Below are 20,965 nucleotides of genomic sequence, written 5' to 3'. Positions count from 1 at the left end.
GACAAACAACGCATTTCAGGGCACAGGTGAGCCATTGATCCCAAGACGCATTTCCGCTGAGATGTAGGCCCTGAGCCGGGAGCATCCGCGGCAGAGCACGCGTCACTGTCACTCTGAATAATTGGCAGAGGTGTTGATCAGTCTTCCCACCATGACGAGAAAACTGTGAAAACACAGGGAGCAGTCAAAATTAGCCTGAGACGAAGCAGCAGTAACTTGAGCTGTGGTGGCTTTTTTTTTTTTTTTTTTTTTTTTGTTAAAGTGGCAGCGACGCTGAAGCCCACGCTGTGTCGGAATAGGGGGCACACAGGGGCAATGGCAGTTATTCAGTGCAATGACAGGAACTGTAAACAGAATACAGGATACACCGGGACGTGTCTGCGAGAGCTGGCCCCAGGAAGGTCTGTCAGGAGTAGAGAGGTTTCCAAGGCAACCGCACCATGGAGGAGAAGAACGGGGCCGCTGCGCACAGAGGGAGAGACAATGTCCGCACAGGCAGGCAGGTAGACAATCCACAAGGCTGGCACCCGTCCATCAACACTACAATGGGTTTATAATCTGAAAAAATGACTAATTTAGACACAGTTCACTGCTGCTATAGGCTGTCCATAAACACTGATCTTATCTTTCATCTGTGAGTGTTCTGTGTGAAAATATCAACACTTCACAAGACAGCAATCATGTGCTATGACTTCTATATGACTGAGTCCTGAAAAGGATTTTACCTTTTCAGGTAAATAAGGAAATAAGTACACCAACTGAAAATTAAACCAAGGAAAAGTGTTTGGTTGGACGCACTGCAGCTACTTAGCACAACATGGCCCTTACAAGGGTGATTCATACAAGTGTGGGAAGTCCAACCAACCTCTATCCCTATGGTTTAATACCTAATACTGTGTCCCTGGGTGAATTTTGAACAGGCTGGAGAGCAGAAACATATGCATGCATCTGTAATGCTTGTACATCACTTCCTTGGTAAGAGCTGGGCTGCTTTTCTCAGTCGAATTCTGATCATCCACCAGATTAGCAGCTGGGAGTGAATGGCACATTGACAGCTGGCATTGCACTAAAAGAACCTGGAAAATATCCAGCAAAACATGCCCAGTTAACAGTGCCAGCCATCCTTAATTGCCACGCATGGCGGAGCTTTCCAGAAACGATCGGTGCCCGGTGGACGGAAGATTACACTGCAGTTGAGAAAAAGTCATGACTTTACTTGACAGGCAGGAGACAGCTGGCAGTGATTTCCCAACATACACAAGTGTTTCCTGGATTCAGACTAGCTGGGGAAGATCTGGGGTGACAACATCCTGTACCCACAGTGTGAAACTGTTAGAAGCCAACCCGTAAGCAGTGCTGGATTTGTCAGAGCAAAGGTCCCACCATTCCTTACAGAGCCTGGGGCACTAAGTGTAGTCCTGCAGATCCTGCAGACACCCCACATTTTAGCTAGACAAGACCAGTTTGTTTTCAAGGTCAGAGATTTCATTTAAACACTCAATTATCCATCATGATCTGCAGGTTCACTTAAAATGCAAGTGGAGCAAACATTGAGCAGAAACCCAACAAATCTTTTCATATTAGAATTTATTGCACATCACCAGGGATGACTGGTGAGAATCCGTAATGCAAAACTCCTCAGATTCAAAATAATTTAGCCATCACAGTAGATTAATCAAAGACTACATTACATTTTGTCCTTTGGCAGACGCTCTTATCCAGAGCCACTTCCAAAGACCAAGTACAAAGTGTTTCAAATAAAGTGGAATGAAAGACACACATATAGGACACAACTAATCATGTCCAACCGTGCATCAGCCCTTGGGACAGTGCTTTAATTAGTGCAATTAATTAATTAGTGTAATTAGTGCATATGTAATGTAATGGGAAGGGGGAGAACTTGGAAAGGAGACTTTTAAGTTGAAGAGTTTTAGTTTGACCTGTGACCTGCCAAGGCAGCCATTTTAGTTTATCAGCGTGAATCTGTCACACACGTAAGAAAGACAGAGGACAGAGAAGTTCATGTTCATCCAAACAACTTTATTCTGGTGTTTTCTCCCAGCATTGCCAGTAAGTAATTGTTTATGAACCTGAAAGTAAAGGAAAAGGATAGTTAGACAGTTATGTTACGTTAGCACTAAGAAGCATACTTTCCTGTTAATCCGGTTGGAAACCTGTGGAAGGAAGATTGTTAATAAAATAGCTATAATTTGTAATACTTTTATACTTACCCGTACCTGTATTTGTATTTATTTCAGTTTTACCTTTTCCTTCATTAAATTCTGTCCAAATACAACACCCGTCTGTTCCTTGGAGAAGATAATGGGAAACGAGTTTAAGCTTGCTGTTTCCTGCTAGATGAAGACAGTACAGCATACATACTTCACTAAATTCAGTGCCATGTATATGTGCAATACACCATATCCTACAAGAGGCCTTCATAAATAAGGGCAAGATTGTTATGGAGCCTAGATGTAGGCTGGAGAAGTGTGGCCTTCAGTCTGTGATGGAAGATGTGCCGCTGACATTACATTATTGTCATTTAGCAGATGTTCTTATCAGGAGCAACTTATGTTATCCATTCATTCAGCTAGATATTTACTGAGGTATCTCTGGGTTAAGTACCTTGAGCAAGGGCACAAGAGCAGTGCCCCAGCAGGGACTCAACTGGCAACCCTCCGGTTACAAGCCCTGCTCCTTACCACTATGCTACACTGCCTCCCAGATAGCATGAACATGTGGCTAAGGGGAGTATTAATATTCACAACAACTTAATACATTCCTCTCAACTTAACACACTGATTTCAACAACCTTAGTCTTGAGTGAGAGAAGAGGCGATGTCACCAGAGCTGTGAAATACAGTGATAGAAGGTTCAGAACAGATTATTAGAAGTGACACATTAGACCGATTGCATTAGGGCAGCTACCTTGCTCTGTCGCAATATTGTTTTGAATCTTTCCCTCCTTCTTCCCTATTTCTCTCATGCCCCAGAGGAAGCCGTCCATACTAATAAGGCCCACCTCTTTAATACAAGTGCTCAGATCAGGTAATTACATCTTTATCGGCTTGGACAAAGGCGACCAAACAAGGCTAATTGGCACGCTGGAAGCAGTGCTCATTAAGAGTGATAATCAAAAGCAGGCCAGCAGATTGCAGCCCATGAAACTGACACATAGGACAAAGACGGTGCCCAGAATATCCCCATCACAGTTTGATAGGGCCAGACCATTCAGCCGCAAAACACCAGATCTGCACCAAATTTAACCAGAATGCAGCACGGGTTGCAGCAGCAGAGAAATCTAATTGATGAACCAGTTTGTGCCACATGACAGACCACAGCTATAGTATATTGTCAAAATGATATAAAATCTTGATCTGGGGGGACAGTCTGCAAGACCCTGCAGGCAGTGCTGTAAATATGTTTGGGAAAAGTCCCCAAGTTTCAACAACTTTTCTTTTTTGAAAAATATTGTTGATTTTGCTAGTTTCACATAGCCAGTGTAATTTGCTACAATTTGTATTGTCAGACTTTATGGTGCGCTGGATACACATGTATACACTTGATCTTATTCAACATACCCTAGGAAATGTATTATTAAATGCTTTGCTTGCATTTATTTACCCGATTAGTACTGTAACATGTTTTAATTCCACTTCATTAAATGGGTTTTACACTTGATTATGAGGCAGAATAATGCAGAAGGGGAATTAAGCAAAATGATCTGACTCAGAACCTGGAGATTTGTTGTTAAAAGGATTACAGCGTGGAAATTTCCTTGTGGGTTACATGTTGCCATCAGTGGCATCTTCAGTTGTGCCAGCTGGTTACTCATTGGCATATCATAAATGTATTTTGTTATTTAGCACACATTAACATGTCTAATCATTAATTCCTAGGTGTCACAGGGAAGGGTGGCTTGGCTTTTGGCTCTGAGGTTCATGGGAGCTTCGCCGAAAAGCATGGACGCTCACCGAAGCACCAAAGGCACAGACTGGTGCATAAATAGTTTCAGACTGTGGTTCCACTGCAGTACAAAATGTGACAGAGGCGTGTACTGTGACATCTTTTTCAGTTTGGCACCGCTCACGAACTGCTCCTCAAACCCGCTTTGGTGTACCCATGCGGGGATGGAACAAGCATCAATGAAACGTACAGCTATTCCGATGACAACCCATTTCAGACGAATGAGCCAAAGCTTGCCTAACATTCCAACACTGCCTGGGAACAACGATGACAACAACAGGAAACAGTAAAGTCTCTCCATGCACAGCAAAAGATCGTACCAACCTTATCCTTTTCATGACCAGAGAAATGCCTGCTATCTTGCTTTTAAACTGCCAGGAGTGCAAAGACAATGTGGAATGTTATCCTCAGATGGCAAGCCAAATTCCAACATTGTGTACAGAGTAAGCAAATAATTGTCCATAAATCCATATTTTATTCGATTCATAAAGAGCAGCACCTTTGCCTGGAAAAAAATGCATTATTTTTGAATTATCTGACTGCTCTTTTCATTTTATCAGTCCACAAGAGCTGAATAAGCTCTGAATGAAATATCTCAACCACACAAAGTATTGTCACATAGGACTTGGCTATTGGATTTGGAATGACGGCATGCATTCATGTGTTCCTTGCTCATTATAAAGTGTATTTCAGCGCTGAAAGGTATGGCAGCCTTTCCCAGCTGACCTTGTGCGCGGGTGATGTCTTTTTCTTTGCACAACATCGCGGTCCCTTTCAGAGCGAAGCCTGTCAGTCACTGTTGTGTTCTGGCTGTGATGAGCAAGTGTGACAGATTTACTCAGTGATACGTTTTAATAGACATCCTCGAGTTTGGTAAGGGGTCACTCAGTGAAGACAGCACACTGTGTGCAAGACCTGCCTCGTGGGGAGCCTCAGCAGTTTGGGGTCAAGGGCAGTGCATCTCTACATTAGACTTGATTTGGTTGCACCACAAGTGCAGGCAAAATGACTTGAATGTTAGAAAGGAATAAATGTGACTATCAATAACCAAGCCTAAAGTCACAGCTGAATGTAGAATTAAATTAATAATTAAATTGTGTGTTTTGTGCAAACTGGGTTCATATTTGCAGCTAAAAGGTCCTTGTTGATTGGGAACCCTCGTAGACTTTTCACTGTCAGTATTGTTGCATGTTTTCCACTTAACACACACAGTTTATCCTTGAATTTCACCTGATTAAATGAAATTAGAGTGGAATCAATTCACCTTTGTTTGCTCCCATTCTTTCCCTTTGATGACACACTTTGAATTAAACAGAGGGGCAAGTTATAATATGAGAGAACAATTTATTTAAGCGAGGGATCTGATTACCCATTTGAGGTTAGGAAGGACTATCAGAGGGTATGCTTTTTAACAATTCGAGGGAACAAATTACCATTTCCTGGGAACATCTGAATGGTTTGAGGGTAAGAAAGACTAATGCCAGGATATGATTTAGTAATTTGAGGATACAGACAAGTGAAAAAATGTACTCTTACAAAAAAAGTGGACTCTTGGGATCGACACTGTCTCGCTTCTCTCCTTGCATCACATAACAGACGACCAATTGGGGACGGGCAAGCCTCTCGACAATGTTCAGGCGTCAATAATTACTTAAGTAATAGCAACCGGTGCTAATGAACCGAGCGCCGATGGAAAATAATTGCTCGCGGCTCACATTTCCTCCAGTAAGCGTGCTCGCCCCGGTGACGGTGGGACCCAGAGCATAGGCCCACGGAACCTTCGACGTTTCACTTTAATCGCCGGCATCCCCGGCAATATCGCCAGAGAGGTGGAGGTGGGGTAGCTTTTAAGTGTGATAGATGGAGTTTAGTTTTGTGCTGCCGCTGCCCCATTTTCTGTCCCAGCACTCCCCGAGGAGGAGAGGATGGGTCTAAATTGCAATATTGTTCACTGTCCTCCCTGAAAACCATTGTTGCCTTTCAATCCGCACAAGCAATCCTCTCATTTATTTGTTTCTCATTTCTGGCCCCTGCTGCTAGCGTTATTTACACTGTAGCCTGACTTCAACTCGCCGGGGTCCAGAGGAGTTTGGAAAGCACGTCGATATTTATGGATATTTCAAACCTCCTCACACCCCGAGATTGATCATAATAATCACAGGAGGATGATATACCAACTGCGTAAAAATACTATGGTTCTTGACAAAGAATGTACTTCTCTGGTGTTTACCTCTTCACAGACAAATCATACCAAGATTATGACTCAGCCCATTGAGTCGATCAGATCAAGTCTGAGTATTGTTATTTCCAGAATCAAATCCTCTGTAGAAGCAATTTGAAAAGACAGAAGACAGCTACTTTTCCTGAATCAAATGGAATGGTTAAAAAAATTCCATTTGATTCAGGAAAAGTAGCTGTCTTCTGTCTACTGACTTGTATGCAATACAAACCATCATTTTTTTTTTTTGAAAAACACTTATTTAATCTAATCTTTGTATATTTCCCATATTTCTGAGTGACATCCGCACCCCTAGCTAAGCCCAGTGCACTGCATATAATAACTTGAGAGTTCCTTGAATAAAACATTTGCCCCTAGATGAATGGACAGGTGTGAGTGGGCAGGTCAAAGTCCACAACTGTACTTTTGAAGCCTGTAAATCAGCACAAATCAGTTTTAACCATTGTATTCATAATATTAAGGCACTACTATCATTATCAATGCATTTGTGAGCTGCTCCGAGCCTTTTAGCTTTTCAGATAGCTACTCTGTTCCATCAGTTAGGCTTATTAAACACTCCAGACCAACATGCATAGCTTACAATCACTGCATGTTATCCATTTATAAAGATGTGTATTAACTGAGGCTATTCAAGAACCTTGCCCACGGGTATCACAGCAGTGGGGCCCACCTGGGAATAAAACTGGAAACCTTTCAGTTATGGCCATGGCTCCTTACCACTACACCCCACAGCAAAAGCTGGAGCCATAACTTCTTTGTATAATGAATTACCGTATGCATCCGTCACATAACTCAATTTAACAGCACATGCATTATGCATAATCTGGCACCAGACTAATACACATGTTCATTTCTTTTCAAGTGCACTGTATCAATGGTTATGCCTCCCATGTAGTTTTCACCACTGTGTGGTAAATTACATCATGTTATTCTCCGTTTTAATCAGTTCACAGATGAATGGAGTACATACCACAATGTGTTTCTCTGTCGATTTTTGCCAATACTAGGCACGTATGAAAAGGTCTTTGGGGAAAAGGGATTGAAGCAGTTGAACCTCCACCCAGAATGTGGCTATAAGTCAAAATGCTAATGTACAGTAAGCATCCTTTATCTGAAATAAGCCAAGCTTACGTGAAGCAGGGGGTCTGTTATTGATCTGCCTATTAACATAAACTTGGCAGGTCATGTTTTTTTGATTGAGACCTGAAATTAAAAAGGCGTAAAAAGACTGTTATTCCCCGTTCAAGAAACACGTGTTTTACCAGCACATTTGCTGTATGTACAGACCCATTTAGTCTGGGGTTTAACAATAAGCTTTTCTCCTTGCTTCTCTTCCTCAGTGCTCCACTGGCCATTGATGGATGCAATAGCATAGTAAAGAGAATTGGCCACATGATCCGCAGAATGTCCTTACATGTTCTTGTGAGTTAAACTGATTGGCAGACAGGGGAGCCTGACATCTTGTGAAGGCTGATTCACCTTTCTTCAGGACATTCAGGTAACAGGCAAGCATTTGGTCTCTGCATTAGCATAACAGTCACCACTGTTTGTGTCACAGGAGAGTACCTGAGTCAATCAGTCTCTTTAATCCTTGACTGTGGGTGGACCATCATGGATGGTCCTGAAGAGTACAAAGTACTCACAGTTTGCAACGTCCCTTTGTATTTGCCCTGCCTCATGGCTCTGAGTGTATTGGCGCATAATCATCACCATTTGCCCTCTTTAAATCTCACCTGATTGGAACCTGTCTGAAATATCTCACAAGTTGGAATTTTTACTATGCACACAGTTTGTATTGAGAAATCAGACCTCCAATGCCAAAAAGGTCTTGCCCTTACAAATGTTCTGACATAAGCTGTGGCCAGTTTTATTCAATGACCACTCAGCATTATATTCTACCCTGACCCAACCCACATGTGGCATAATCTAATCCTATCAGAGGGGAATGCACTGACTGTACACTTGATTAAAAAAAAATCCCCTGAACAACCTTGCTGCTTAGATTTGTGCCTATTTGAAAAGATTTACATTTGCCCATGGCTGCAAAATTAATATTAACATTGAAGTTGGGCTTTCTCATGCATTCAACTGACAAAATATGTCACATTTCAAAACAATTTTTTGGGCCTTGTTATTTGATGACACACTGCATGCACAAATGAATCATGATCATTTAGAATAACAATATTCCAAAACAACTTTAAAGAACCCACAGGGTGCCATGCTAAGAGGCGGCCATGCACAAACTTTCTCCGAAACAGCTGCACCCTTTAAATTCTAAATGAACCTTTGAACAGTATTGTTCTTCCTGGGTTTATGTATTTGTTGTCACTAACATGTTGATATAAAACAAGACTAATAAAAAAAGGAGAAGATGGCAGACCTATTTTTGTTATTATTCAGATGTTTTTTTCAAGTGGTGGAAAATCATGAAAATTGTCTGTTTTTAGGGATGAATGTTGGCAGCAAATTGTATTTAATGACAAATGTAAAAAAAAAAAAAGCATTGAGAAATGAGACACCTTTAACAACTCAATGGAACAGGACATTTTGAGAGTAGATTATAATGCTGTATTTATCAAGGACAAACAGGTAATGGGTGGCCTTTTAGAGCAATGCAATTTTCATAAGAAGGATTAAAAAGCTACAAAAATAATTGATTTGAGAAGCATGTAACTTTGCTGAAACTGTTACTATCCAGCCTTCTACCTGCAGTAATTGGAGGCACACTCCCAGCTGGGTAGCCTTAATGCAGAATATCATGAATATATTTCCTTCCTTTATGCCTCTGAAAACAATCAGCACAGCTGAATATTTGGGCCCAGGAACCTTTTTGAAAGGAAGCAGTGAAGTGATCCACATTTTAAAGCAATTTGACTTGTGAAGTGGTCCATACATTATCATAATTTGATTTGCTCATTTGACTGTCATTTGATTTGACGGTACGATCATAAAGTGGCATTTTTGTGCGGTTTTCTTAAATTCTTGGAACTCGAAAGCTCTAAACAACAAAAAAAAAAATGCAGACCGGGGCTTCTCATGACGTTTTTGCAAAATGAGACGGAGGCACGACTGCCATAGCCAGGAATGTGTAATGCAGTTATTAAAGGGAATCTGGTGAATTATTTATGGTCGCTTGCCGTTTTGTTCGACGACAAGGTCACCGTGGAGGAGCGGCATTAAACTTTTATATTTGTACGTTTCCCGGATCAAGGAAAGCTTCAAAGAATCGATTATCTCCTTACCTGTGAAATGCTGCTTTCGGCCAGGACTCACAACTGGCACAACAATGCCAGTCACAGTGGATTGGTCAGCAGACTGTTTCAGCAATTGGCTCGGTTCAGACTCCTGGTGATGTTACACCAATGTGTTGTTGCCAGGACATGAAGAACCGAGATGGAGGACATGGATGTTAGCAAGGTGTGTTCCACAAGAGATAACATTTTAACTTTTACTTCATTCAATGTATGCTGTTTGCAAAGATTATCAAATGAGGGGTAGTTCTGAGGTATAGTTATGTCATATCCCAAATTCCAATTATGATGTTATTCCTCCCCCAGAATACCAACAATGATGTCATCCTTCCCCCAAAATACGAATTATGATGTTAGCTTGTTCAAAATGTATACGCCTCAGGCATATTTTAGGGACAGGGTGACGCTGTGTGTTATACATAAACACAATCACTGAATTCATATCCAAGGGCAAAGGCTATGCATGAGCACAAAAGGAGTACTATGTAATATTTAAGATGTATATTCAGAAACAAATGTAACTGCATACTTGTATTTTATTTTCATTTAAATGCTGGTTCATTGTGTACCTATGCTTGTGTTATTCATATTGCTCCTGTGTTATGTACAGGTATTTAATGTATCTTGTCATGACAGCCTTAATGCAGAGACTAGGAAGATCAACTGTAATGGTAGTATTTCAACAAGTTTCTAAGTTTTTTACAGCTAGGCTTCCAGGCAATTATAAACCTCTCCAAGGCAAAAATGCAGTCGATCTGACATGATATTCTGCTGCTGACTATGCGTAGTGGCTCTGAAAGCTGCAGCGTGACTGTTTCAGGCGTGTGCCGCCGCCGATGGCTTCAGTCTGATACATTTCCTTCTCTACAAGTTCCTGCTTGCAATTAGACTGGCCACAGCCTTAAGGAAAATGCAAGCAGCGACAAGTAGCAGATAGAAATCAGACGAAAAACATATTAACCACCTTGATGCACATCACGTCATTCTGCCATTCGCCACGGACTTCTTGGAATGTGTTTATCCGGCTTGGATCTGATGCATGCTGTTGTCCGTGTAATTGAAATGTTATTGCATTTTTCTCAGCGTGTTAAATTATTCAAAATACGAAACCTGTCCCATGAGATATTCACCGGTAGAAATAACTACTACTGGAAAATAAAAGTTTCCATAGTGCACAGAAGATCTGATAGTATATCTGAGCCAACTTGGGGTGTACTCTTTTTGAATGAGTAGTTGCTATAGCGTCTCAACACATCTGGGTAACTAATACATTCACATACACATTTTTGAGTGAGCATGAGCAGATAAATCACTAAGTCATTGTTTATTATGCATTATTCCAAATTCATAATGTATTGAATGTATTTTCATTTGCCATGACTATGATCATATTCATATGATCTATATAATATGCATTAAATATATGCAGCTGATATCAAAAACATTACATTTCATAATGTGTTTCTAACATTTTAAACTAACAATTGTCCCTTTGTCTGTATTTTGATTTATTAAATTTATTAAAGCATTTGTTTGCATCTGTAACATTGCTTTGTCCAAAAGTGAAAATGTTTTCTGTTCACACAGAATGAAATATTTACCTGTCCCCCCTGAATGAATATTCAAGAGTCCTATCAGTTCAATGATGCATCTGGTGAATGGCCACACAGGCTTCCCCCCTCTACATCTTTGTAAATATTTTTTTTTCTTTCAAATGTGATTAAATGGTGGAGAGGGGTCAGGGTCATTGATCAGGAATTCAAATTCACCCGAGCGCTTTTTGTGATTTTCCAAAGTTCCAGAGTTCGTTGACCTCCCATTGCTATGCGATTCATGAGCTGTTCCTATTGATTTAAACAGGTGTACAGGGTCTAGACCGGCAGGGAAAATTTAATCTTGTCAGAGGGCTCCCAGGTTATTGCAGACGACACTGTCTGAGAGGCCACAGGATCTCAAACGCCAAGGGATGAGGCATTATTCATTCTGCTTTTTCTCATTTCACTGAATACAGCCAAGAATAGGCAAACTAATATATAAAATCAGGGTCACGGGGGGATTCCAAGCCGCCCGGATCTTCACAGTGCCGCCCAAGTGTTGGTGTCTGTGCACTCACTAGCAATAAGAGAAAGGTGCTGACACCAGCTCAGCACTTCTTCAGACTGCGGTCTGTGTGCATCTGTTCTGAAGGATTTTTTCACTCCGTGGAGTTTTTTGTTTGTGAGGGGTGGAATTGGATCTGCTGGAATATTCATAAGCCGCTCTAGTTTGGCCAGGTTCTCGAGCTGCCTGCCTCCAGCCGTCCTGACCTCGTGACTGTGACAGTCTGCCTGTACACGCATTTACACCTTCCTGATGTGCGCATCTTTGCAGGCGTTTCTCTGTGGCGTGCGATGGCGGAGGTCCAGGACTGTGACTCAAGCTTTGCTCTCCTCCTCCTCTCCTTGGGGACCCTCTCGTAATGCTATATGTGTTGCTAACTCTTCAAAGGAGAAAGTTGCCAGACTGCTCTCCAAAAATTGCTCTTTGTACACAGATGTCACTAGCAGTAGGGCTGGAGGTCATTCAGAGGGAAAGTTGGCTTAGTTTTTTCTTTTTTTTTCTTTATTTATGGGGCGCTATGGAATGATGAACACATTTTTTTCATCATCTGGCAACAGAAAAGTAAAATATGGGATGTTATGTGTGTTAACATCTCTATGGCACTGTAAATGTCTCTAAATCTGGCAACAAAATCCCCAAGCTGGCAGCACTGTTTGCCATTGCAGCTCAGAGTCTCTGTTCTCCCTCTAAGCCTGTGTTTCTGCATTCAGGTACACAGACAGTCTTCATATTTTGTTTTGTTTGTTTAGGAGGGGGTTATGAATTACAAAGTGAACATAAAATATAAAACAATGTACTCCTTCTATTAGGATTGTGATAGATTTGCTTAGGCAACAGGCATTCTGCAGACTTGCAATGCATTTCACAGCTTGTAGTCCTTTACGCGGCTGAATGTTTACAGCAATGAAGATAAAATAGTTTGGTGAAGAGTATAACAGCAATGTGTAATTTGGGATCTGGACCCAGAAACCTGAGGTTAAATCTGTAAGGTTTTATCCATTACAGTAAATCACATGCTGTGCAATGAAAATATAAAGTAATTCTTAGGAGAGCATAGGTAACATTTAGCACAGGAATCGTGGCAAGGAAAGTGTGTAATTTCTACATATGTTTTGCCTTTAAACACAAAGAGAGCGAGGTAGACTATGGAAACACAGTCAGAAAATCACCTGTGGGGGAAAATATGGGGACAGGGAGCTGCAAACACAAATTTGACAAAAATAGGGAGAAAACATTGTAATAAAATATAATTTTTCATTCTGTGGTGATCATTACATCACAGGAAATAATGTTGATATGCTGAAGTAGCAACTGTTGGCTAATCTTGAAAATTTGCACCGTAAACAATGGGGATTAGTGTAATTGCAGATTGTAGTTTTTTGCAGATTTTGATGACGTAACAGTTATATTTAGACTTCATATCCCAGAGTAATCTGATGTGTTTCAAAAGCGCAAAAATCTTAATGTCTTTAAGTTTAAAATTCCTTCCATTTCAGTAATGGCAATGCATAAATCACCTGGTAGTGTACTGCTGTGGAATAATTTTACTGAAAGGTCACTGACCAATCGCTATGAAGTAATATCCCACCATTTCTGCAGCCTTGAAAGCAAGGGTCGGCGAAATTCAAATAAGTACTTTATTCCATAGGGAAAAAAGTTACACTGTACTTTGACCACTCCTTTCCAGCAAACTTTCCCACTTCGGATAAATGGCTGGTGTATAAATTTTAAGTCCAAATGACCCACCCATTTTATAAAACCCAGGCTTGGTTTGTTTTAGAGAACCCACTGTACCCTGAGATGGTCAAAAACTGCATATCTTTCCCTCTTTTTACCTCACCTTACTAAAAAAAATATGAGGTTCATTTTTTCTTTTGCTGATATGTTGCAAAATTCCCTCACAGGCTGCATATCTTAAAAAGTAGTGACATCCCTGAGCTATGGAACAATGTGAATTTGAAGGGCTTTCTGGTGAATCCTTGGCTTTACACAATACCTCATAGTGGTTACAATGGTTCATGGAAATCAAAGTTATTCTTGGAAGGTCTCTCACCAGCAGCAGGTTTCAGAGCCTTGGGGTGAACAGAACAAGTCATTCTTTCAGTGAAATGTTTAATGCTGAAATTACATCTCTGTCCATATCAGTGCACCCATGAATTATATATGTTACTCAGCTCTGTCAGTGTCTACATGGAATGCACACTCACTGAATTAGGTGCCCCAAGGAAGCACAGAAGTTGAAAGTGTAGTAAATGGCCTTAAAAGACCTTGCTTTCTATCTGCATCCTTTGTGAAAGCTTTGTTTAAGAGAACCTACCTAAGCATGTAAAATGACAATAGGGTGCAATTAATTTTATTAATGAAGCTTTTTTTGGCAGGAGAGCTGGAAAAAAATTCTTTATGCTGTGCACCATAGCCCTGAAACACAAACCATTTCCATTTTTCAAAATTATTTCATTTGAAAGCAATTTTTCAGCCATACCACACACAGTACCAGAAGTCACACAGCAATGCAATTTTGTGGACTTTTATGAACTGTAATCTTCAAATCAGACAGAGATAATACCATGGTCTCTCTGGCTGCTGTAGCGTGCTGCACTTGTCCCTGGCATATGATTTACTGCCCAATGGGACCTTGTGTTGCACAGCGATAGTGGTCTCGTTTGAATTGAATTGAATCTGTCACAATAAATGTGTCGTCCTGGCCTGTACAAATATACCTCTCGAATCTACAGCTATGATACCCATTTTGATCTGTATATAAGACACACGAATGAGGATCGTGGAGGTCTGCTGATGGTGGCGGAGTCTCCTCACATTTATTCTTCTGTGGTTTGCCTTTCTATCCTGTAGATCTGTAGCTCCGTCTCGGAGTTCCTTTCAGGTTTAGCCTTATCAAAGGGCCTTTTCGGACAGCTAGCGGATGACATGGTGAGCATATCAATTCATTTCACTGTTCTCTGCAATAACATCATCCTCAAGCTGAATGGACAGTGGATGGCCCTGGCATTTCTTGATGAGAAACACACAAAATACACAGTTTGTGCAAGTGCGAGCTCTCATAATTGATGTGGGTCCACTAAGGTTGTCCTCTCAGGGCTAAAAAAGTCCTAGAAATGTCCAGGTGAGGAAATCTCAAACAATGACATTTTTAGAAAAGGCATTCTCTATAAATAAGAAAGTTGGACAATTGTAGGGATCATTCCCAATTTATTATCTTTATTATATTTATTATCTAAGTAAAGGGTTTTAGCCATGGCTTAATTATCAAACCTGGGAAACCATCCAGACTGACCACAGTAAAAGATGGCTGAAACTGAAAAGTGGCAGCTGTGAAAACAATAAACAATAAACTTGTAGACATTAGACTAACAAAAGATCTCTATCTTTGTTTAGGTTGAGTACCTTAGTCTGTTCCACACTCATCTACTTCCACTTAAAAAGTGAGAAAGGATTCATGAACCACCCATAGACACCAAGACCAAGTGTCACTATCCCTATAGGATGGAATAACAGTGTGTGGTTTAGTGGGCTAATGACAGCAGCCTGTTCTACTGAGTCCCTATGAACATTCTACTCTAGTTTCCCCTGTTAGCCTCTGGGTCCATAGACAAAGCCCAAGCCCAAGTCTCAGTTTGCTTGTCTGCTCAAGATACTGTCTGAGTTCCCCTTGAACCAAGGTGTCCTTGTACTTAGGCAAGAAGATGGCCCTCATCTGATCATTGATCTGAGATTCAAATCCTTTGCTCTCACTCTGATTGCGCAAAACTCACAAGGCTTCACCTCCTTCAGAGAGGCAAAAACTTCTTCACCTGTGTACCAATGGAACACATTTTCACATGCAGAACCAGTCTGCCTGGGACACTAAAGGAGCCTGTTGGATCAAAGAATCCTTATTTAGATCTCAAAAAGGTTTGGCGCTATTCCCACTTTGCTCCTTCAACTTGGTATATATAGTCATATATAGTATTAACAGACAACCTTGACCATTAGCCAAGCCGCCGAAAAGCCAGACCCGGCAGAAGTGCCAAAGCTAAGCTGGGACCAGTCATGGTTTTCAAATCAGCAGCTACTGTGTCCAGGAGTCTCAAGTGCGACACTGAACCGGAGGCCTGATGGACTCCGGCCTGACAGACTCAGAGAGCCCAGCTCCAAAGAATGAGAGGACAGCAGGCAGAGACGGGACCTTGAGGAATCTTGAGAAGGCTCTATTATAAATCCACATTTGCATAAACTTTGGAAAGAGGTCATAAAATATCTGGGCTACAATACAGTTTAACCTCAGGGAAACGCAATCTACAGTCTGCTTTGGTTGTAATTGACAGTCTGTGAGTATCATCAGTTCTGCTAAATGCTTTCTAGTTTGGAATCAGCTGCTAGTTAAAGGCACATTAGAGAGCGCTGTTTCACAGTAGTTTTTGCAATGACACAAGTTGAAAGCCACGGCCTGAATTGTTGATCCGTCCGCTCTCAGCTGGGCATAATGCCACCTGCCTTTTGGCTCCTGTCATCAGTGTCACGGTTCGGGGACAGTGTCTCTCCACACTTACGCTGACAAACACAACGCTGGCTACAAGCTCTTCCCATCTGTTGGTCACCTTGGGTAAACGTGCCCCCGAGCTCCCACTAAATCCTTTGAGCATCGACCAGCCTTTGGCAGCAAACTAAAAATGCATTGTGCTTGCTGCGTACCCTCTGTGCTTTGTATAAGCTTTAAGGCAGTCCAAAATTATGCCCAAGTGGGAAGGTATTTGACAACATGACTTATCCCCAGCCTCCCACCCAACAAACACAAATACACGCATACACATACAATCCTTAGAGTGATCGACCAGGCATTACACAATAAACTAAAGGCACACCGTGCTTCCTGTCTACTCTCTATACTTTGCAGAAGCTTTAGGGAAATCCGGAATTATGCCCAAGTGGCAGGGTATTTGACTACGTGACATGAATGTCGTTCCCGCCCAGATCGCTTGAGAAAAAGGAAAGCCCCAGCTCAATGCACAGCAGGGCTCACCGTTATCAGCAAGACCCGGCTGCATCATAGCACATTGCCAGCCTCTCTGAAGTGTGTTCACGACAGGGAGGGAACGGTTCTTTTCAGATGGCTTGGACCAGAATAGGTGCCTCTTTGCCTCTCTCTTGGTTTATAATATGGAACAGTGCACCTATTCACATTAAGTATTAAGGGTGAGGAATTTAGAGGCCCTTCAGGCCAACATAACAGGTTCTGAAAGGATGTCTACAACTCTGGAGGGGCGATTAGTTCTTCCTTACAGAAAAGACTGACACCGCAACAACCAGTGTGGTGACAGTCAACTCAATCACCCAACTAGGAAGCATTATCAAACACAGCTCAGTTTACTGATGGGGCTTTTGTTATTTTCTAATCAGAACACTCCCAACTGAAAAATGTTACACATCATTAGGGATGCTAACTTGATCTCAAGAGGTTTGTTTGTAATTCCCGCTAACTTGATCTCAGGAGATCTATTTGTAATTCCCAGGGCTTGCTCTTGTCAAAAAATAAGACCAATAAATACATAAATAATGATTTTGTAATAGGATGCATATTTTCTTGGTTAATGGCCTATAAGAAGAATGGACATAGTTTAAGAAATACATTTAAGGCATTATAACACCGTTACATGTCTGTAGTATGAACATTACTGCAGGGGCATCATGGTATAATTTAAATTTTATTAGCAGATTTAGATAAACTACGAAGTGCATGAATGTGGGATTTTAAGATGTGCAGTACAATGCGAATTTTAGAAAAACTTTTTTTACTCAAAGAATTTCTCATAAACTTTCAGGTCCCACATTCCCTCTCTGACATGACATCTTCTCTAACAGATTACAGCCAATGCCTGTCTCTGTTGTCAAACACACTTATCTGGCTGCTGCCATTGAAAGAACATTAAACCATTCTTTTCTCTCTCTCTGACAAAATGGTCTTATGTGGCAATTTTACTACTAATACTTCATCCTTAAGGATCTTTAAAAAGAACTTCACGAGATTGGGGTCATCTTTAAAGAAATCCTCTGCTGAATTATAGTGATATTTGTCTGTCAAGGACAGTAGAACTGATTTGTATGAAAAATGACCTTGAGGTCTTCTTTTTTTTTTTGAAAGGATAGTCAGTTACACAACATGCACACACTAAAAGCTTAGGGTGAAATGATTTTCATGCAACACTTTAATTCTTTTACACATTTATATAGTAAATCCTCCAGTATATATTAGCAGGCTTTTAATATCAAACATATGTGTGGAAGTGTATTAGAATTATTCCATTTTAATTTTTAATCTCTCCAAACCATTCACTATTAATTTCTCTTCTAGCAGGTCATTCATCCAGCAATGGTATCCATACCTGTGTGCTATATATTATCCTCATTCTCTCTTTTCCCTCTTAAAATCCGTCTCCATTCGTCCAGTTCTACTCTAGCAGTAATTGCTTTCCACAGAAGGTAATTGGATTGGGTAATAAAGCACCTTTCGTTTGTGGCAAATATGTGCTGTGTTACAGCATATAAATAGTGCTTAATATAAGACTGTGTATCCTGGAAAGACCTACTTTGAAATGTTGATGATGGCTAGTTCAGATTAAATAATTTGGGGGAAATCGTACTCAGTGTAGAACAGTGGAGGTTTAAGAGACCGAGGCAGCGATGACGTAAAAAGCAGGAGATTAAGGGCTTGATTGAATTCCAGCCTCTGTGTGTGGGTGTGTGTGTGTGTGTATGTGTTTGTGTGTGTCACTCATTCTGAGCCACTTTTTGAATGGTTACTTAGCACTTACTGTGGCTAAAGTTCACAGAGAAAGTCAGAGAGGGCGAGGAGGGGGACCAGCAGCGACGAGAAAATAGAGTTAGACAGAACAGAGACGAGGGAAAAAAATGCCTCCGAAAAGCAACTGTAAGTGTGTCTTGTTTATTGCCTTATTACCAATATGTCCCATATGTTGAGAGTGTTTGTTTACTGTAATGTGCTCTCTCTGTCTCTCACACTGAACTATCCTCCACTAAACTGTCAGAGTATGTATGTGATTTTGCATTAATTTAAGCCTCTGGGGAGCAGTTTAGAAATAATATCTGTGTTTACCTCCATTTTCATGTCTGTTTGTATCTCCAGTAGTACTTGATGTATAGTCGCACATTTTTTGTTTCAATTTTCATTGGAATGATGATTGATTGTAGTCTGCTCTTCCATGATTTTTCCTCATGTTGTAATATGTAGGATCTTACTTCAGAATTAATTTCAAATACTTCATCAATCTGGAAGCTTGAAAGGAATTTAAAAAATGTTTCAACTGAATTCATGCATGTTTTGTGAGTTTTGCTGGGCAGACTTCATGTGAGTAATCCTTCAGTCTGCCCATTATTCCTCGAATAGAACTTTGTTCAGGTTTTTTCTCTCTGTAAACTTTAACATTGTGAAATCCTGCCGGATTTTCTGCTTGCGAACAAAGACAGATCAGATGTGCATTGACCCCCCCTTCCCCTCTCCCTGCAGTGCAGTGTGAGATCAGGCATTACAAGCCCATGGATAAAGCTGCTGTCATCTCGCTGTTTCGCTTCGGGATTATGGAGCACATCTATCCGGCCTTCTTCAAGGCCATGAGTCATCCAGACCACGTGGGGGTGACGTTGAGCATCTCCATGGCGGGCTACGTGCTCGGCGGGAGCTCTTACTTTATGGCGTTGCTGGCGGGGGGAGCGTGGGCAGGGCTGGTGTACTACTGTTGCCACGAGATCTATGACAGCTACATCCAGGAGAGGCTACGCACAGACATGAGCAACATCCAGGCGCACTTCCTCGAAGACCCGGACAGCTGCTTCTGGGTGGCGGAGGCCGAGATCCACGGCAGGCCAAAGGTGGTCGGGATGGTGGCGGTGGTCGGGAAGAGGGACAGGGACGAGGAGGAGAAGGAGAGGGGAGACGTGATGAACGGGGACATCGACCAGGACGGAGGGGACGGGAGCTACGCCGAGATCATCCGGATGATCGTGTCATTCCCGTGCCGCCGCAAGGGCGTCGGGTCCCAGCTGGCGGAGACGGCCCTGGATTTCTGCAAGGAGCGCGGCTTCTCACGAGTGGTCCTGGAGACCAGCTCTGCACAGACTGCGGCTATCGATCTGTACCACAAGCTAGGCTTCACGCACACGCTCACCCACACTAACACGCACGCACACCGCTGGGTCACCAAGCTGGCCAGGATCACTGTCCTAAGGATGGAGAAGGTCCTCTAACACTGCACTTATGCACTGTAAACATCTGACCTCTGTACCCTCTTGTAACATTTTCATATAGACCCACAAATCTGAGTCAGAGCATTGCACAAGTACCTCAACCCACTCTGTGGCCTCTGTTCAAGTCCCATCGCAATGCCATCTGTCCTCAACTTTAAGAAACTTTGTTGGTGTATTTTTTATCATGAGTTCATTAGTCACTGAAGATAAGAACAGAAACCAGAAACTAGAGTGTGTTTCTCAGAGTTACACATTTGACAAAGCAAAATAATACCAAAAGTACTGTAATGTGATTTTAGCTTTCACTTCAAGTGGCGACATCCAGAATCATAATATATTAGGCATTGGTCTTTTGACCCCGTGCATTTGTATGTTTTTTTTTTTTTTTTTTTTTGCATAAGTGGTTTGTGAAATTCTCACATGGATTTGATTTGTCGTGGTTATGCTACCAGAAATATAATTTCCATGCAGAACATAACATATCATTTTCCTACACCCAGCTGTTCAGCTATATGTTTCCATGCATACATTATATTGCAAAGGGGTATTAGGAGAAAAAACTATTTACTGTTTCAATTTCACCTTTGTTTCAGGCTAAATTATTTTCTTTCACCTGGGTTAAGAGTTCTGTTGATGTTTACTGTTTACATGACACCCAATCAATTTATGACAAAAAGGATTTGGAAACACAAAATAAAGAACACAGTATGAAATTCTGGATTTCCCTCTTGTCTGTTGACAAACAAGCAAAGACTTTTTCAACAATAGGAAACGTTGCTAAGCTGTTCTCCAGGCAAAAGTTGAAACTATTCTTCTCAAAGGAATTTAGGCCAGCTGACTGATTTAAGTAAGAACTAAACTGCTTGTGCTTAAAATACCATCGGCTAGAAGTGAAATCGTGGGAAAGAGTGATGGTTTAAAATTCCTTCTAGAAGCAAAAAACACAACAGTGTGTGCTTCTGGTTCAAGGCTCAATAGACTCCACTGTTTCACAACCCTAAATGACACTGCAGTTTACATAATACGGGAAATAATTCAAATGCAGAATAATGCCATAAACTCTGTAAGCTAAGTCTACTAAGAAGATGTTTTCCAAAACTCATGGCAGAAAGCCATGACTACAAAATCATGTTGGACTTTAAGTTTC

At 41.3% G+C, this 20,965-nt stretch overlaps 1 protein-coding gene across 1 annotated transcript; it reads left to right on the top strand.

Moving 5' to 3' along the window:
• The first annotated feature begins 18,465 nt into the window (after positions 1-18,465).
• On the top strand, positions 18,466-19,818 carry LOC118780424 (N-acetyltransferase family 8 member 3). The gene is made up of 2 exons (XM_036532889.1): positions 18,466-18,484; positions 19,082-19,818. Exons 1-2 carry the CDS (start codon positions 18,466-18,468, stop codon positions 19,816-19,818), a joined length of 756 nt encoding a protein of 251 aa, XP_036388782.1.
• The last annotated feature ends 1,147 nt before the right edge of the window (positions 19,819-20,965 follow it).

The sequence above is a fragment of the Megalops cyprinoides genome, chromosome 7, assembly GCF_013368585.1.
Source record: "Megalops cyprinoides isolate fMegCyp1 chromosome 7, fMegCyp1.pri, whole genome shotgun sequence".
NCBI lineage: Eukaryota > Metazoa > Chordata > Actinopteri > Elopiformes > Megalopidae > Megalops > Megalops cyprinoides.
This window is presented reverse-complemented; position numbering and strand designations above follow the sequence as displayed.